Below are 12672 nucleotides of genomic sequence, written 5' to 3'. Positions count from 1 at the left end.
GAACTTTAAATACGTAAATATCATGACTCTGACTTTGTAAACATCGCTTTTTAAAAATCTTGACTTTAACTCGTTACATATCAACGTCTTCCAAAACAACAACTGTACATTTTGGGCCTCAAACTGTGCCCCTCTTTGGAGTAATGAGGACTAACCACAATTTGAGGTCTGCTTTGCATGCATTTTGTCATGAATCACAAAGCACACCAGATTCTGGCATTAATTTCCACGCAGAATGCAAGCGCTGTCCAGAAACGTTGACGAGGAACAGCGGCAGGAGGATTCGGGTGTGACGGTTCTTGTCCTCAGGATGGATTTGCGCCAGGCTTTGCGCCCTGCCAGGTGTGCGCGCGTCCGCCAGCCTACTGGGGCGGCGAGGGTCAAGCCTCCGGGTGCCCTACGGCCCAGGGACCCGGCCTCGCCGCGATCTCCCCGGGGCTGAGCCCCGCCGCGCGCGCGGAAGGCCCCTGGGAGCGCGGACGCGGAGCCTCGGGGCCCAGGCGACCCCGCCCCCGGGCCGCGTCACGGGGCGCCGCGGGTGAGCAGCTACCATTGGCCGAGCCGCGGAGGGGGGAGAGGCCGCGACCCTTCCCCGCCGGCGGGCGACGAGCCAGGGGGCCGGCAACCTGGGCCCGGCGCTCAATTTAAACTCTGAAATCGGGGCCGCTGGCGGACTCCGGAAACGAAACGACGTACGCCTGGCCGGCCGCGCGCCCCGGGCCCCGCCGCATTCCCGGAATCGACCCTTCTCCCGCCATTTGCCACCCGCCTTTCGCCGAGCCCGCGCTCCGAGGGCTGAGGCCCACGGCGGCCGGGAGCGGACGAGCGGCATGGCGCGCGGCGCGGACGGCGGGGACGGGGCTCGCGTCTGGCAGCACGTGTTCCTGCTCCCAGGTAACCACGCCGGCCCTGGGGCGGCGGCAGCGCGCGCGCGCGGCCCGGGCTCCTGCCCTGGGCGGCCAGGCCCGAGAACGCGCCAGGCGGGTTCTCGGCGACGGGGCGCGCCCCCTCTGGCCCGCGGTCCCTCGCGCGCAGGCGCGCGCGAATCCTGACTGTTCCCGAGTTAGCGCAGAGTATAGGGGCCGCCGACCCTGGCCCTGCCCCCGCGGCCGCCTGTGGGGGACCCGAGTGTCACCCGGAACACGTGGTTCCTCCTCTTGGTCACAGTGCCCTCGGTTGCGCTTTTTTTTTTTTTTTCTTAAAAACCTGAGCCGGAAGCGCAAAAGCAGACCGAGTTGATTTTCCCGGTTCGGGTTCTTTGTGGGTCGGGTGGCCTGGAGGGAGCGGCGCAGGCTTGGGGAGGGCGGCGCGGGTTCAGGACCTGGGGGCCAGCGGCGAGGCCTGGAGGTGTCTGCTCCTGGGGTGTGATTTGGTATCTCCTAGTCGACAGTTGAGTTGGCTTAGCGTCTGAGCCTTACTAGATGGGAAGCTAGAATCCAATAGGTCCGCATTGACCTGAAGGCGGTACTGTCTTAACACTTTACCTGCACTGGGATATGCCTTGATTTGTGAGGCTGCATGGTGACGGGGGTTAGGACAAGGGTGATTCGGAGAGATTCAGGCAGGTAGCTAAGGATTGGAGCCAGCCTTGTCAGCCTCTCCAGGATGGTGACCACATCCAGGCCTGCAGGGGCTAGGGATGGTGGACATCAGTTGGCACCTATGATGGCATGAAGTGGCAGAATAAATGGAGTTTGGGACCAGGGAGTGCAAGCCAGAAAGTTTTGGCCTTTTCATAGGAGGATACATTGATTTGATGGCATAATTGAATATAGGAAAGCCCATTGTTCTCTGTATCTGATTTTGAGATGTAGCTCAGCAAATGCAGTATTTTCGCAGTAAATGAGACTCTGATGTCAGATGTAGTTGCCCAGTAATTTAGATTTTCATGTGTGCTTAGTTGCTCAGTCGTGCCCGACTCTGTGATCCCTTGCACTATAGCCTGCTAGGCTCCTCTGTCCATGGGGTTTTCCAGGCAAGAATACTAGAGTGGGTAATCATTTCCTTCTCCAGGGAATCTTCCTGACCCAGGGATGAAATCTGAATCTCTTATGTCTCCTACATTGGAGGCCGATTCTTTACCCTCTGAGCCATCAGGGAAGATTTTTATGATGGATATTGAAAATTATTACAGGATAATCTGTCAAGGATATTTTGTGTGTGTTTAACTTTTCTTCTCTTTGTAAAGAAGTATAACATACATATTGTTGTCCCTTTATAAATAAATATAACATATATATTGTTGTTTAATCACTTGGTCATGGCCGGTCCGACTCTTTGTGAACCCATGAACTGTAGCCCGCCAGGCTCCTCTGTCCATGGGATTTCCCAGACGAGAATACTGGAATGGGTTGCCATTTCCTCCTCTAGGGGATCTTCCCAACCCAGACCCAGATCATACCTGCCTCTCCTGCACTGGCAGGCAGATTCTTTACTGCTGAGCCACTTGGGAAGCCCATATACATATAGTAAAGCGTAAAACGTTTAAGTGTGCAAGTCAGTGAGCTTTTCATATGTATACACCCCTGTCACCATTCCACACATCAAGACCTAGAACTTACCCTGTGAGCTCCTCTTGCCTGTTCTAGATGACCTCAGTAACCTCCATGCTGACCTCTGTTACCAGATATTTGTTCTGCCTGTTTGGTCAAGCATGTGATTCTTAATCCCTTGCATCTTTTACTCAGCGTTACATCTGTGAGGCTCACCCGTAGTCTGTAGCAGTGGTCAGGTTTGTTGGTTCATTCGTGTTTTCCTCGCTGTGTCTATTTTATTGTATGCGTTGTCATATTATTTTTTTCCACTACTGAGAATGGATATTTGAATTATTTTTTCCTGGTTATAACTATTACGAGTTGCTGCTGCTGCTGCTAAGTCACTTAAGTCATGTCTGACTCTGTGCGACCCCATAGACGGCAGCCCACCAGGCTCCTCCATCCCTGGGATTCTCCAGACAAGAACACTGGAGTGAGTTGCCATTTCCCTCTCCAATGCATGAAAGTGAAAAGTGAAAGTGAAGTCGCTCAGTCGTGTCCGACTCTCTGCGACCCCATGGACTGCAGCCCACCAGGCTCCTCCTTCCCTGGGGTTCTCCAGACAAGAACACTGGAGTGGGTTGCCATTGCCTTCTCCGTATTACAAGTTAGACTTCTACAAACACTTTTATGAGGCTGTAAGTATCTGGATGTGGTCATTTCTCTGTGGTGCAAACCCAGGAGTGGAATTGCTGGCCCTGGATATTGTGTGTTTAGCTTTGGTAGACATTGCTCAACAGTTTTCCGAAGTGGTAGTACCGATTTATTCCCCCAGCTGTATGAGAGTTCCCCTTGCTCCACATCCTCACTGAAGATGTTTGTAGTTTGTGTAAGGCAAATTAATGCAAAATTCAGGGTTTTCATAGAGTCTAGTAAATAGTAAAGGGATGCCTGATACATGCTTTACAGTAGAAAATTTCTCTTCTCACTGTTAACATGTTATCTCAATGAGATTTTAATGGTGGGAACTCTAATCATGCAGAGTGCATAAAAATAATTCAGATATACATAATGGCTGAGAATAATTTGAGTTTCTTGTTCTATTTAATAAGTATTGAAATTTTCATTCTTAAATATGTTTGTATCCTCATAGTATTAAAATCTTTAAGATAATTAAATATTGATTGCATCCCTGAAATTCATCGGTTCAATATGTCTTCTTTCGGACCACAAGAATTTCAGTCCAGTTCCTGTTCAAAGCTGGGACTTACTGTGACCTTCAAACTCATTGGAGGAGGCTGAGCCAGCTGTTAAGAAACTGTTGAACAGTGTGGTCAGGCAGGCTGGCTCTGCAACACTTAGAACTTGAGCTTCTAGTGCCTGTAATTCTTCTAACTGGCCTTTACTGCCACCTGCAGGCTCTGGGAGTTACAGATACTGGTGGTGTGATAGTTACCTCTGCAACTGGGCTTCTCAAACTTGGGGGCATCAGTCACCTGGGGAACTGAACCCTGGAGAGTCTCGGACTCAGTAGGTCTGGGGGCAGAATGCGCATTTCTAACAAGTTACCCAGTGATGCCAATGCTGCTGGTCAGAGGTTCCACTAGGAACCACTGCAGGAGGCCAGCCCTAGGGAGCTGGATTGGGAGATAGACACAGCCAGCCTCAGGTTTGGCTGTCTTTATCTTTATGGTGGGTCAGAATTTCCACAGTCACAGGAGTACATGTAAGTACAGGGTATGAGTCTTCACAGACTTCTTGTTTTTTTCCAGTAGATGGAAAGTCCGCCCCAGTAAGTTATGCATTTGAGCGGAGGAGAACCATACCTACCACTGTTGGTTGGTTGGTCGCTAAGTCTACATTCAACTCTGTGACCCCCACGGACTGTAGCCTGCCAGGCTCCTCTGTCCATAGGGTTTTCAGGCAAGAATACTGGAGCAGGTTGCCTTTCCCTTCTCCAGGGGACCTTCCTGAACCAGGGATCAAACCCATGGCTCCTACCGCATCTCCTGCATTGCAGGTGGATTCTTTACCGCTGAGTCAGTGGGGAAGCCCATACCCTGCCATACGGCTGTAAGATATCCTTATATCTGAAAGGATACAGTAAAGGACATATTAAAAAGTACTAGTTAGGTCTCTCTGCTGCTAGTTTTCAGTTTGTCTGAGAAGTCCAGTATCCCAGAAAAACAAGAGCTGAAACTTGGAAGGGACACTTGTGAGGTAGTCAGATGTGGGGCCTTGATTTTTATAGGCCAGTGGAGACAGAACGGCCTCCTGTTTCAGCAAGGTAAGCGTTTCTTGCAGTTTGGGTTGGTCTTCAACATTTCTCCCACACGGCCTGGAACACTAGCTGGTTTCCACTTTGAGTTGCTATAAGAGACCATGAACATCTCTACTTTTTGGAATAAGGTAGAAGTTTCCATCTCTCTTTGCTGCCCTAAAAGTAAATGTTTTAAGTTATATTTTTCTCTAGTCTAAGTTTTGTATGCTTGTCGGTCCTAGTAAGTTGGAGTGGATGCCAGCAGGAATGGATTCTTGTGAATGCAGGAGAGAGGACTGGGTGGACTGCTCCTGTGGATGAACTCTGTTACTTAGCCATCCCCAAGGAAACATGAAAGGGTTGGGAAACCCTAACGTTACATGAGGGAAAAAGAAAGTACAGAAATGATCTCAGGGATCTCAGGGATTACGCTGAAATCATGCCTTAGTCAGCCGCTGCCTGATTGGAGAGTTTCCAGGTCAAACTAGGGCTTCCCTGGTAGTTCAAATGGTGAAGAATCTGCCTATAATGCAGGAGACCTGGGTTTGATCTTTGGGCCAGGAAGATCCCCTGGAGAATGGAATGGCAACCCACTCCAGTATTCTTCCCTGGAATATCCTATGGACAGAGGAGCCTGGCAGGCTACAGTCCATGGGGTTATAAAGAGTCAGACATGACTGAGCGACTAACACTTTCACTTTCAGGTCAAACTGAACTTTGGATAACATCTTCAGCTGTAGACAAGTTTTGCAATAAAGTTATTTCCCTTTACTTTATGGAAATACACGTTTTAAAGTATTTTAGGTATTTGGTATTTTCCCCCCACAGATCGCATTAGCAATGCCAGCTTTTGGAGGGTAGATGACGGAGTGCTGTCTGGGAGATTATTCCAGGCCTGCCTGCCTTAGACATTCCAAGTACAGAAATGACCCTTGCATGTCAGGCGCCATGTTAATCACACATAGTAATGTCAGATGCGTCTCTCCAGAAGAAACACAAAAATAGATTTGTATGACTGCAAGCTTTAGAGCTATATTCTAATTAATGGATTAAAAAAGAAATTAAAAAGGAAAAGCGAATTTCCTATTATAATAATGGAGAAAATTTATATTAATATTACGTTTGATTAGAGACTCATAGCTTTTTCTTACTAGGCCCACAAGAAACACCTCTTGTTTGAAAAGTAGAAGTTTAATGTGGCAAAGAAAGAATTACTGTAGACCCAAATGACTTTTCAGTGACCCTAAAAAAAATAAAAAGTTTTTTCCTCTTTTTACCTAAAGGCATATGGTTAGCCTCAGAAGAATGTAAACAGGTTATTTTGTTCTTTGTCAACACCGTTTGCATGTATGTATGTCTGTGCTTAGAATTACACCTTGTGGGCTGAAAGCTTCTCTACTTCCAGAAGAGCTTGATCACCTGGAGGCAACCTGTGTTAAGTTGGCCAGAGACAGGGAACCTGGTGGGTTCACGTGCTGACTTTCGACAGCTCCGAATCATTCAGCTCAGGTTCCTGGAAGATGCGTCATTTACTGAATAGTAAGGCCGATGGCCGTGAGGGAGTCTCTGAGTTTTCCAGCAGGGTGTGTTTAACATTTTCCACACAAATCCTCAATCTGGTTTTGACTTTATGAAACGTTTTTGGAGTTAACCCGGCTGACCTTTCTCAGATGACCGCTCACTGAACATGCTCCCCTTGCTCTCTGAGCACGTTCTGGAGTGAATGGACTCAATCAGTTGCCAGTCAGTATAATCCGGCGGTTTCCAGAGCTTGATCCGGTCCTGCTAGCAATTGTTCCAAAAGGCCTTGGATGTTTGTAGGTCAGGACTCAAGACTCCCACATATTTATCCTCCAGGGCAGAAAAGAATTCATAAAAGGAAAGTAAGACATGCTCATGATTTTTTTTTTTTTCACTTGAATAGCAGAATAGGGACTGCTTGGTTCCCCGCTATGCTCTGAGCATTAACCATCATGTTTTAAGAAACAAACAGTTCATCAACGTTCTCAAAAGCCTGGCTATAATAAAAACACACCTAAAAGTAGATGTATACTATTTATGAGCTCTGTGTCCTTGGAAAAACTGCTCGTTGTAAAGCCTCCATTTCCTCATCTCTGCAGTGGGGAGAATAGTACTGGTCTCACGGGGTTGTTGTCTGTTGGCTTGAATTAAATGTCAGCTCCCTCTTGCACCCCAAGCTGGGATGCAGACCTGGGACAGAGGAGGCATGCAATGAACATTTGCTGAAAGAACAAATGTCTTTCATTCTATTTCTCCCCACAGCCTTTGTCTTTGCTCATACTGTCCTTTTTCTTCCCTTTCTACTTCCATCCAAATTCTACCCCTTATTCAAGGCTTGGTTCACCTTTGTCTTCCCTGAAGCTAAGCCATTTGTGTGTATCACAAAATGAATTCCAGTGTTCTTTTTTCTATCTCTGCCTTGATTTCACTATTTATTCTTACTATCTAGTTACTGGATTCCTCAGTGAAATACTTAGCACTCTTTTGGGGTTACACAGCTTCTCTTCCTTTGAGTGCCCATGATTTGTGCCTGCCTGGACCCCTGAGCACTCTTTTTCACATGCTTTGCTTGGCAAAGAAACGTTGAAGAAATCTTATCTCTTTGACCCCGTGCAGGTGTCACGTCCTGCAGGAAGCCTGCCTTCTGGGCCTCTCCCAGCACCTGCACGTTGCATCGTGGTTGCTCAGTTTGTTGTCATTTATATATGAGTGTGTGTTGGGTGCCCAGTTCGTGCCTGTAGCTGGGGAGGATCCAGGCACTTTCTCCCCGGTGGCCCCATTAGTTCCTCAGTGGTAGGCTCGCCTCTGAAAGCACATATGCCGCCAGACCCTTCCAGCCTTTTTTTGTTCTGAGGTCCTTTATATGTACTTTTAAAATACCTTTAAAAGGAAGGGCCTTTCTGTTCTAGGTGTGACTGTTTGCTGAAGTGGAGTGAGCCCTCTGGTGAAAGGCTCCGACCCGCTCTGAGCCCGTTTTCTGCCTCCTGAGCCTGCAAGGATCCGGGCCATTGAAGGCTCTTCAGCCAGAGTCGATCCTCCTGTGAGGGCCTGATGTCCCCGCAGCTTTTGACAGGGCTCTCTGCCGTCTCCAGCTGCTCATTTAACCTCGGTTTTGACCATTTAACTCTTTATTTAACCACATTGTTCTCCAGTGTTGTTTTTTTTTTTTCAATAACATTTTTTAAGTTAGGACGGTACATAGCCAGTGTAGAAATTTTACTAATGCAGAAAAATATACAGAAAAAAGGGATTTGTCCATCATCCAGCCACTCAAAAATAACAATTTTAGGAGTATTTTTTCTAACCTTTTTGTGTTGTTGGTGTCATAGAATAAATCCCAGTAGTATTTTTTCCCCTCATTTTTCTATTCCTGCTTTTCTTTCACTGTTTACTCTTATTTGCTAGAACAGTGATATAATACTCAGGGACATTGAGGTTACACAAGAGTACTCTGTGGCTCTGTGTACGATACTTCTCCATAGCATTAGGGAAAGATGGCTAGACTGATTTAATGCAGAGCTGTGTGTGTGTGTGCTGAGTCACTTCAGTCGTGTCCGACTCTTTGCGACTCTATGGACTGTAGCCCGCCAGGCTCCTCTGTCCATGGGATTCTCCAGGCAAGAATACTGAAGTGGGTTGCCATTCTCTTCTCCACGGCATCTTCTAGGGGGCCAAAATTTTTTTTTCCTTTTTTTTGAGAAAGACAGAAATTCAGTGACATGAATAAGCTGACAAAGAGAATCTGTAGGTCATACTTTGAGCATTGAAGAGGCTTGTGACGAGTTTATTTATACTGTAAGAAATCAACCAAATAAGAATTGTCCCTTTGCAGAGTAGGCAGTACATATTAGGAATGGATTATCTTTACGAGTGGACAAAGACAGAAAATTCAGTCAGATGCCAAAAGGGTGAAGATAAATTCACAGACCCGTAGTGAACATGTGGCCAGGCTAAGATGTTTTGGAAGACTTCAAAGACTTCCATTTTAAAGACTTCATTTGAGCTTGAATTTTTGAGGACAAGTGTGGTTTCCTGAAAACAACCCTGGTGTGTTTGCCATAAGTAGGATGCTTGTTTGAATGGACCATGGGTCTACCTTAGTCTGGAAATTACTCTTTCTTTAGTGTGGGAGCAACGCATCCTGATGGTGTGTTAGAAAACCTGACTTACGCTTCTTCAGGACTTCCTTAGCAGGGCCACGTGTGCTTGGCAAGGGCCGGCTGTGTGGGGCGGGGTGGCGGGGTGGTGGAGAGCTCTGAGACCTCGGGAGTAGGGCGTCCCAGCACCCGGAGGTCCAGGGTGTCTGCCTCTCTCAGCGTTCACTTCGTCTTCTTAAACCAACTTTCTCCAGTCTGTATGAAACAGGCTGCATATACCCTGCACCCAGGCCTCAAACCTCCTGGTGTCGGCTGGCAGAAGCTGCCCCCTTCTCTTAGCTGTCTGTCTTCAAGACAGCCTTGTGACCGGTTCCCTGTGACTGCTTGTGACCCAGCCTCCACCTGCCATGAGTTGTAACTGAGGAGCTGTGAGCTCCACGAGCAGCGCAGGTGGGAGAGGAGGACCACAGAGGGTGCTGAGGGTGTCCCCTTTGTCTGGAAGAAGGAAAAAGTGCAGGGCGGATGGCCCAAGAGCCAGCCCCTGCCTTCACTCAGCAGTGAGACCCAGCTCCAGCCAGGAGCCTCAGCCACACGTGACCTGGCCTGTCCTGGTAATTGGTGGTCTTTGAATGGCATAGAGATATGGCAATGCCTGCGTGCTCAGTCACTTTAGTTGTGTCCAACTCTCCTTGCTTTGCCAAGGTTTATATCATTTTTAGGAAACCCATCTGCTAGGCCCTTATCTTCCGTCTCTTACACTGAGGTAATACACGCTGGTATGTTATTGTATTTGACCCTCACAGCAACCATGGGAAGTAGTCCACAGAGGCTTTCTCCATTTTAAAGACTTCAAAAAGTCAAATAATCTGCCCAACACGCAATAGGAGTTAAGGGGCAGAGACCGCCAGCTCTCCCAAGTCCTCCAGGCCCCCTGCTCTGTGTGCAAGGCCACTCTGCCTGCAGCTGATGGTCCTCTCCCCGATGGGGGCAGTGGGAGGGCCAGGCTGAGTGCCCTCCGTTGTCAGTGTGGTGACCAGGAGCCAGACTCACCTCCTTTCCATGAACCAGCGCTGTTATTGGACATCCCGGCCAGGTCTATCCTTTCTACCTCTCCAGGATTCTCTGCGTCCCACGTATTTCAAGGCCTCGGCTCCATCTCCTTATGTTGCTGACCTTTGTGGCTTTGAGTGGCTCCAAACCTGGAGTTCTGCATTGGTTTCTTTAATGCACAAGCCATTCCTAGAAACATGGCCACTGATAGGTCAGCCTTAAAAGAAAAGAGATTTTATCTCCTATGGTCTTGGCTCAGGAGGTTTGGGCACTTTTTTTTTTTTTTCAAAACTTCAAAATGTAAAGATATTCTTAGAGGAACCCATTACTAGGAAATTGTTTCCCTAGTCCATGCCACTCCAGCTTTTCTTGGTTTGCCTCCTGTAGTGTTTGAGCAAGCAGAGAGCTTCAAAGCAGGGAAAATGATCCAGATCTCTTTGATAATAGTGCTGACATCTTGGGAAGGGTTACTGAAATTAGCATTCCTGGAAGCAGGCAAGTAGCTTGAAAACTGTGCTGATTTGTCTTGCATGCTTATACTTGTGTCCTAGCAAAGCCTTCCCAAGGAGATATCTCTGGCTATCAGGCAGAAGGAACCAGTGGATCTGAGTATACTCTAATGGCTGGAGTCTAAAGAAAACGAACTAAGACCAATTTTAGAGCACAGCATTACATGAGCATGAGAGTGATAATCTTTTTTTTTTTTTTCCCCTGCTGGATCTTCTTAAGAAACCTGAATAGCCTTGATATGATATCTAAAAATAAAATGAGTGGCACTTTGATGTCTGTTCCCTCTTCTCCCTGTAACAGTGGGTATGTGTTGCTCAGCGCTTATCTGCTATGTGCCAAAAATCAGACAGGGTCAGGAACAAATGCCCATGGGTTCCAAGTCATGAGGACACTTGGCAAAAAGGTGGTTCTTCTCTTTTCCCCTGTTTCGTGTCTTTGAACGATATGAAGAAACTTGTCTTAACCAAGAGAGGGATAAGAAAGAGCTGCCAGGTTTAAAAACTAGTTGATAAATATCTGCAGATGAAAAATAATGTTCCATTTTGGCTTGTGTAATACTTTACAAGTAACCTTTCAAAATTACTGAATGGTTTTATTACAGATTAAATATTTAGAGAGGAACATAATCATGTAACTGAAAAATACCTTGATTTGATACATTGAATTATTTTATATTTTGTATTTACTGTTATCTACTGAATTTGCTTTCACTTATTTAAAGCAATGTCAGTTACCTCTTGTAAATATTGAACTTTGTTTTCTTCCTAATGAACATGTTTTGTCATGTACTGTTCTTTTCTAAAATCACCGTCTACACATATTCATTAAAAATTACTGAATGGTTAAGTCTGTGCTTTTGATTATGTGCTGTACACTAATTTTTAAGCATTAAAATGTCATAGATAATTGGGGGCAGGGCTGTATACAGCTGTGCATAGGATATTATAATAGGAAGATCAGTTTCTTTTTTTTTTTCTTTTTTACCAAACTTAACTGTTTTTATCACCAGATGTTTCTTGTATCTCACGATAGATTTCTCTCATCCTTCTTTTATATGTTTTTTGATCCTGTCTTTTTCTCTTTCTCCTTTTCCTTTGCTCCCCTCCTTCCTCTTCCTTTTGCTTCACCCCTGGCATTGTGGGGTACAGGCTGGCTTGGAGTGAGGGCAGCTGATTCAGCAAGAAGACTCTAAGAAGGACAGGAAAGGGATTTGAGTTGTTACTGTCACAGGAGAGCAGTTATACCAAGATAATTATTGTGCTTCAGAGCTTCCGTCTCATTTCCTGAGTTAAGAAGGATGAGTCTTCAGATTAAGAGTTTCTCTAAAGTATCATAGTTTAAAAATTTTGTTGCCTGATTTAAATATTGGCTTTCTGTATAGCTGAATAGCTCTATGACTTTGTACAGGTTTCTTAACTTCCGTCAAATTTTTCATTAAAAAATTGGAAGTTAAAATTGTACCTACCTCATGGAGGTATTGGAGAAGGCAATGGCACCCCACTTCAGTACCTTGCCTGGAAAATCCCATGGGTGGAGGAGCCTGGTAGGCTGCAGTCCGTGGGGTCGCTAAGAGTCGGACACGACTGAGCGACTTCACTTTCACTTTTCACTTTCATGCATTGGAGAAGGAAATGGCAACCCACTCCAGTGTTCTTGCCTGGAGAATCCCAGGGACAGGGGAGCCTGGTGGGCTGCCGTCTATGGGGTCGAACAGAGTCGGACACAACTGAAGCGACTTAGCAGTAGCAGCATGGAAGTATATTATGTATATGTATATGTGCGTATGCATATCTGCGTGCTCAGTTGCTTCAGTCGTGTCCGATTCTTTGTGACCCTGTGGACTGTAGCCCGCCAGGCTCCTCTGTCCATGAGATTCTCCAGGCAAGAATACTGGAGTGGGTTGCCGTGCCCTCCTCCAGGGGATCTTCCTGACCCAGGGATTGAAATTGCATCTCCTGCAGCTCCTGCATTGCAGGCAGATTCTTTACTGCTGAGCCACCAGGGAAGCCCATGTTATTAAGGATGTTGTTTGGTATAAATGCTGCATACAAATGAGCTATTATTTTACATTTACTGTACACAGTTGTCTCTGTGTCATTGTATGTTTTCTTTAAAGTTTACATGTCAGGAAAGTAGTAATCAGAGTTCCCTTTCTGTTGAGGGGTTTAGATCAGGATGGTAAACAGATGGAAGGTTTGCTGGTAGAGTTGATGGTGGCCAGTGAGACACAATGGAGAAGGCAATGGCACCCCACTCCAGT

The 12672-nt window shown here is 46.6% G+C and overlaps 1 protein-coding gene across 6 annotated transcripts in view; it reads left to right on the top strand.

The window, feature by feature from the left end:
• The first annotated feature begins 279 nt into the window (after positions 1 to 279).
• RNASEH2B (ribonuclease H2 subunit B) overlaps positions 280 to 12672 on the top strand; it is a 76702-nt gene continuing 64309 nt past the window's right edge. For 3 of the 6 annotated variants that reach the window (XM_044926797.2, XM_044926795.2, XM_025262967.3), the window contains exon 1: positions 681 to 894. In XM_044926797.2, coding sequence (XP_044782732.1) covers positions 831 to 894 — 64 coding nt within the window. In that variant the 5' untranslated portion in view covers positions 681 to 830. Of the gene's footprint in view, positions 343 to 555; positions 895 to 12672 lie in introns of those variants that run through there. The other 3 variants (XM_044926796.2, XM_025262970.3, XM_025262969.3) reach the window with 3 other exon arrangements.

This window comes from Bubalus bubalis, chromosome 13, assembly GCF_019923935.1.
Source record: "Bubalus bubalis isolate 160015118507 breed Murrah chromosome 13, NDDB_SH_1, whole genome shotgun sequence".
NCBI lineage: Eukaryota > Metazoa > Chordata > Mammalia > Artiodactyla > Bovidae > Bubalus > Bubalus bubalis.
The sequence above is the reverse complement of the archived record's forward strand: the minus strand, read 5'-3'. Positions and strand labels throughout refer to the sequence as shown.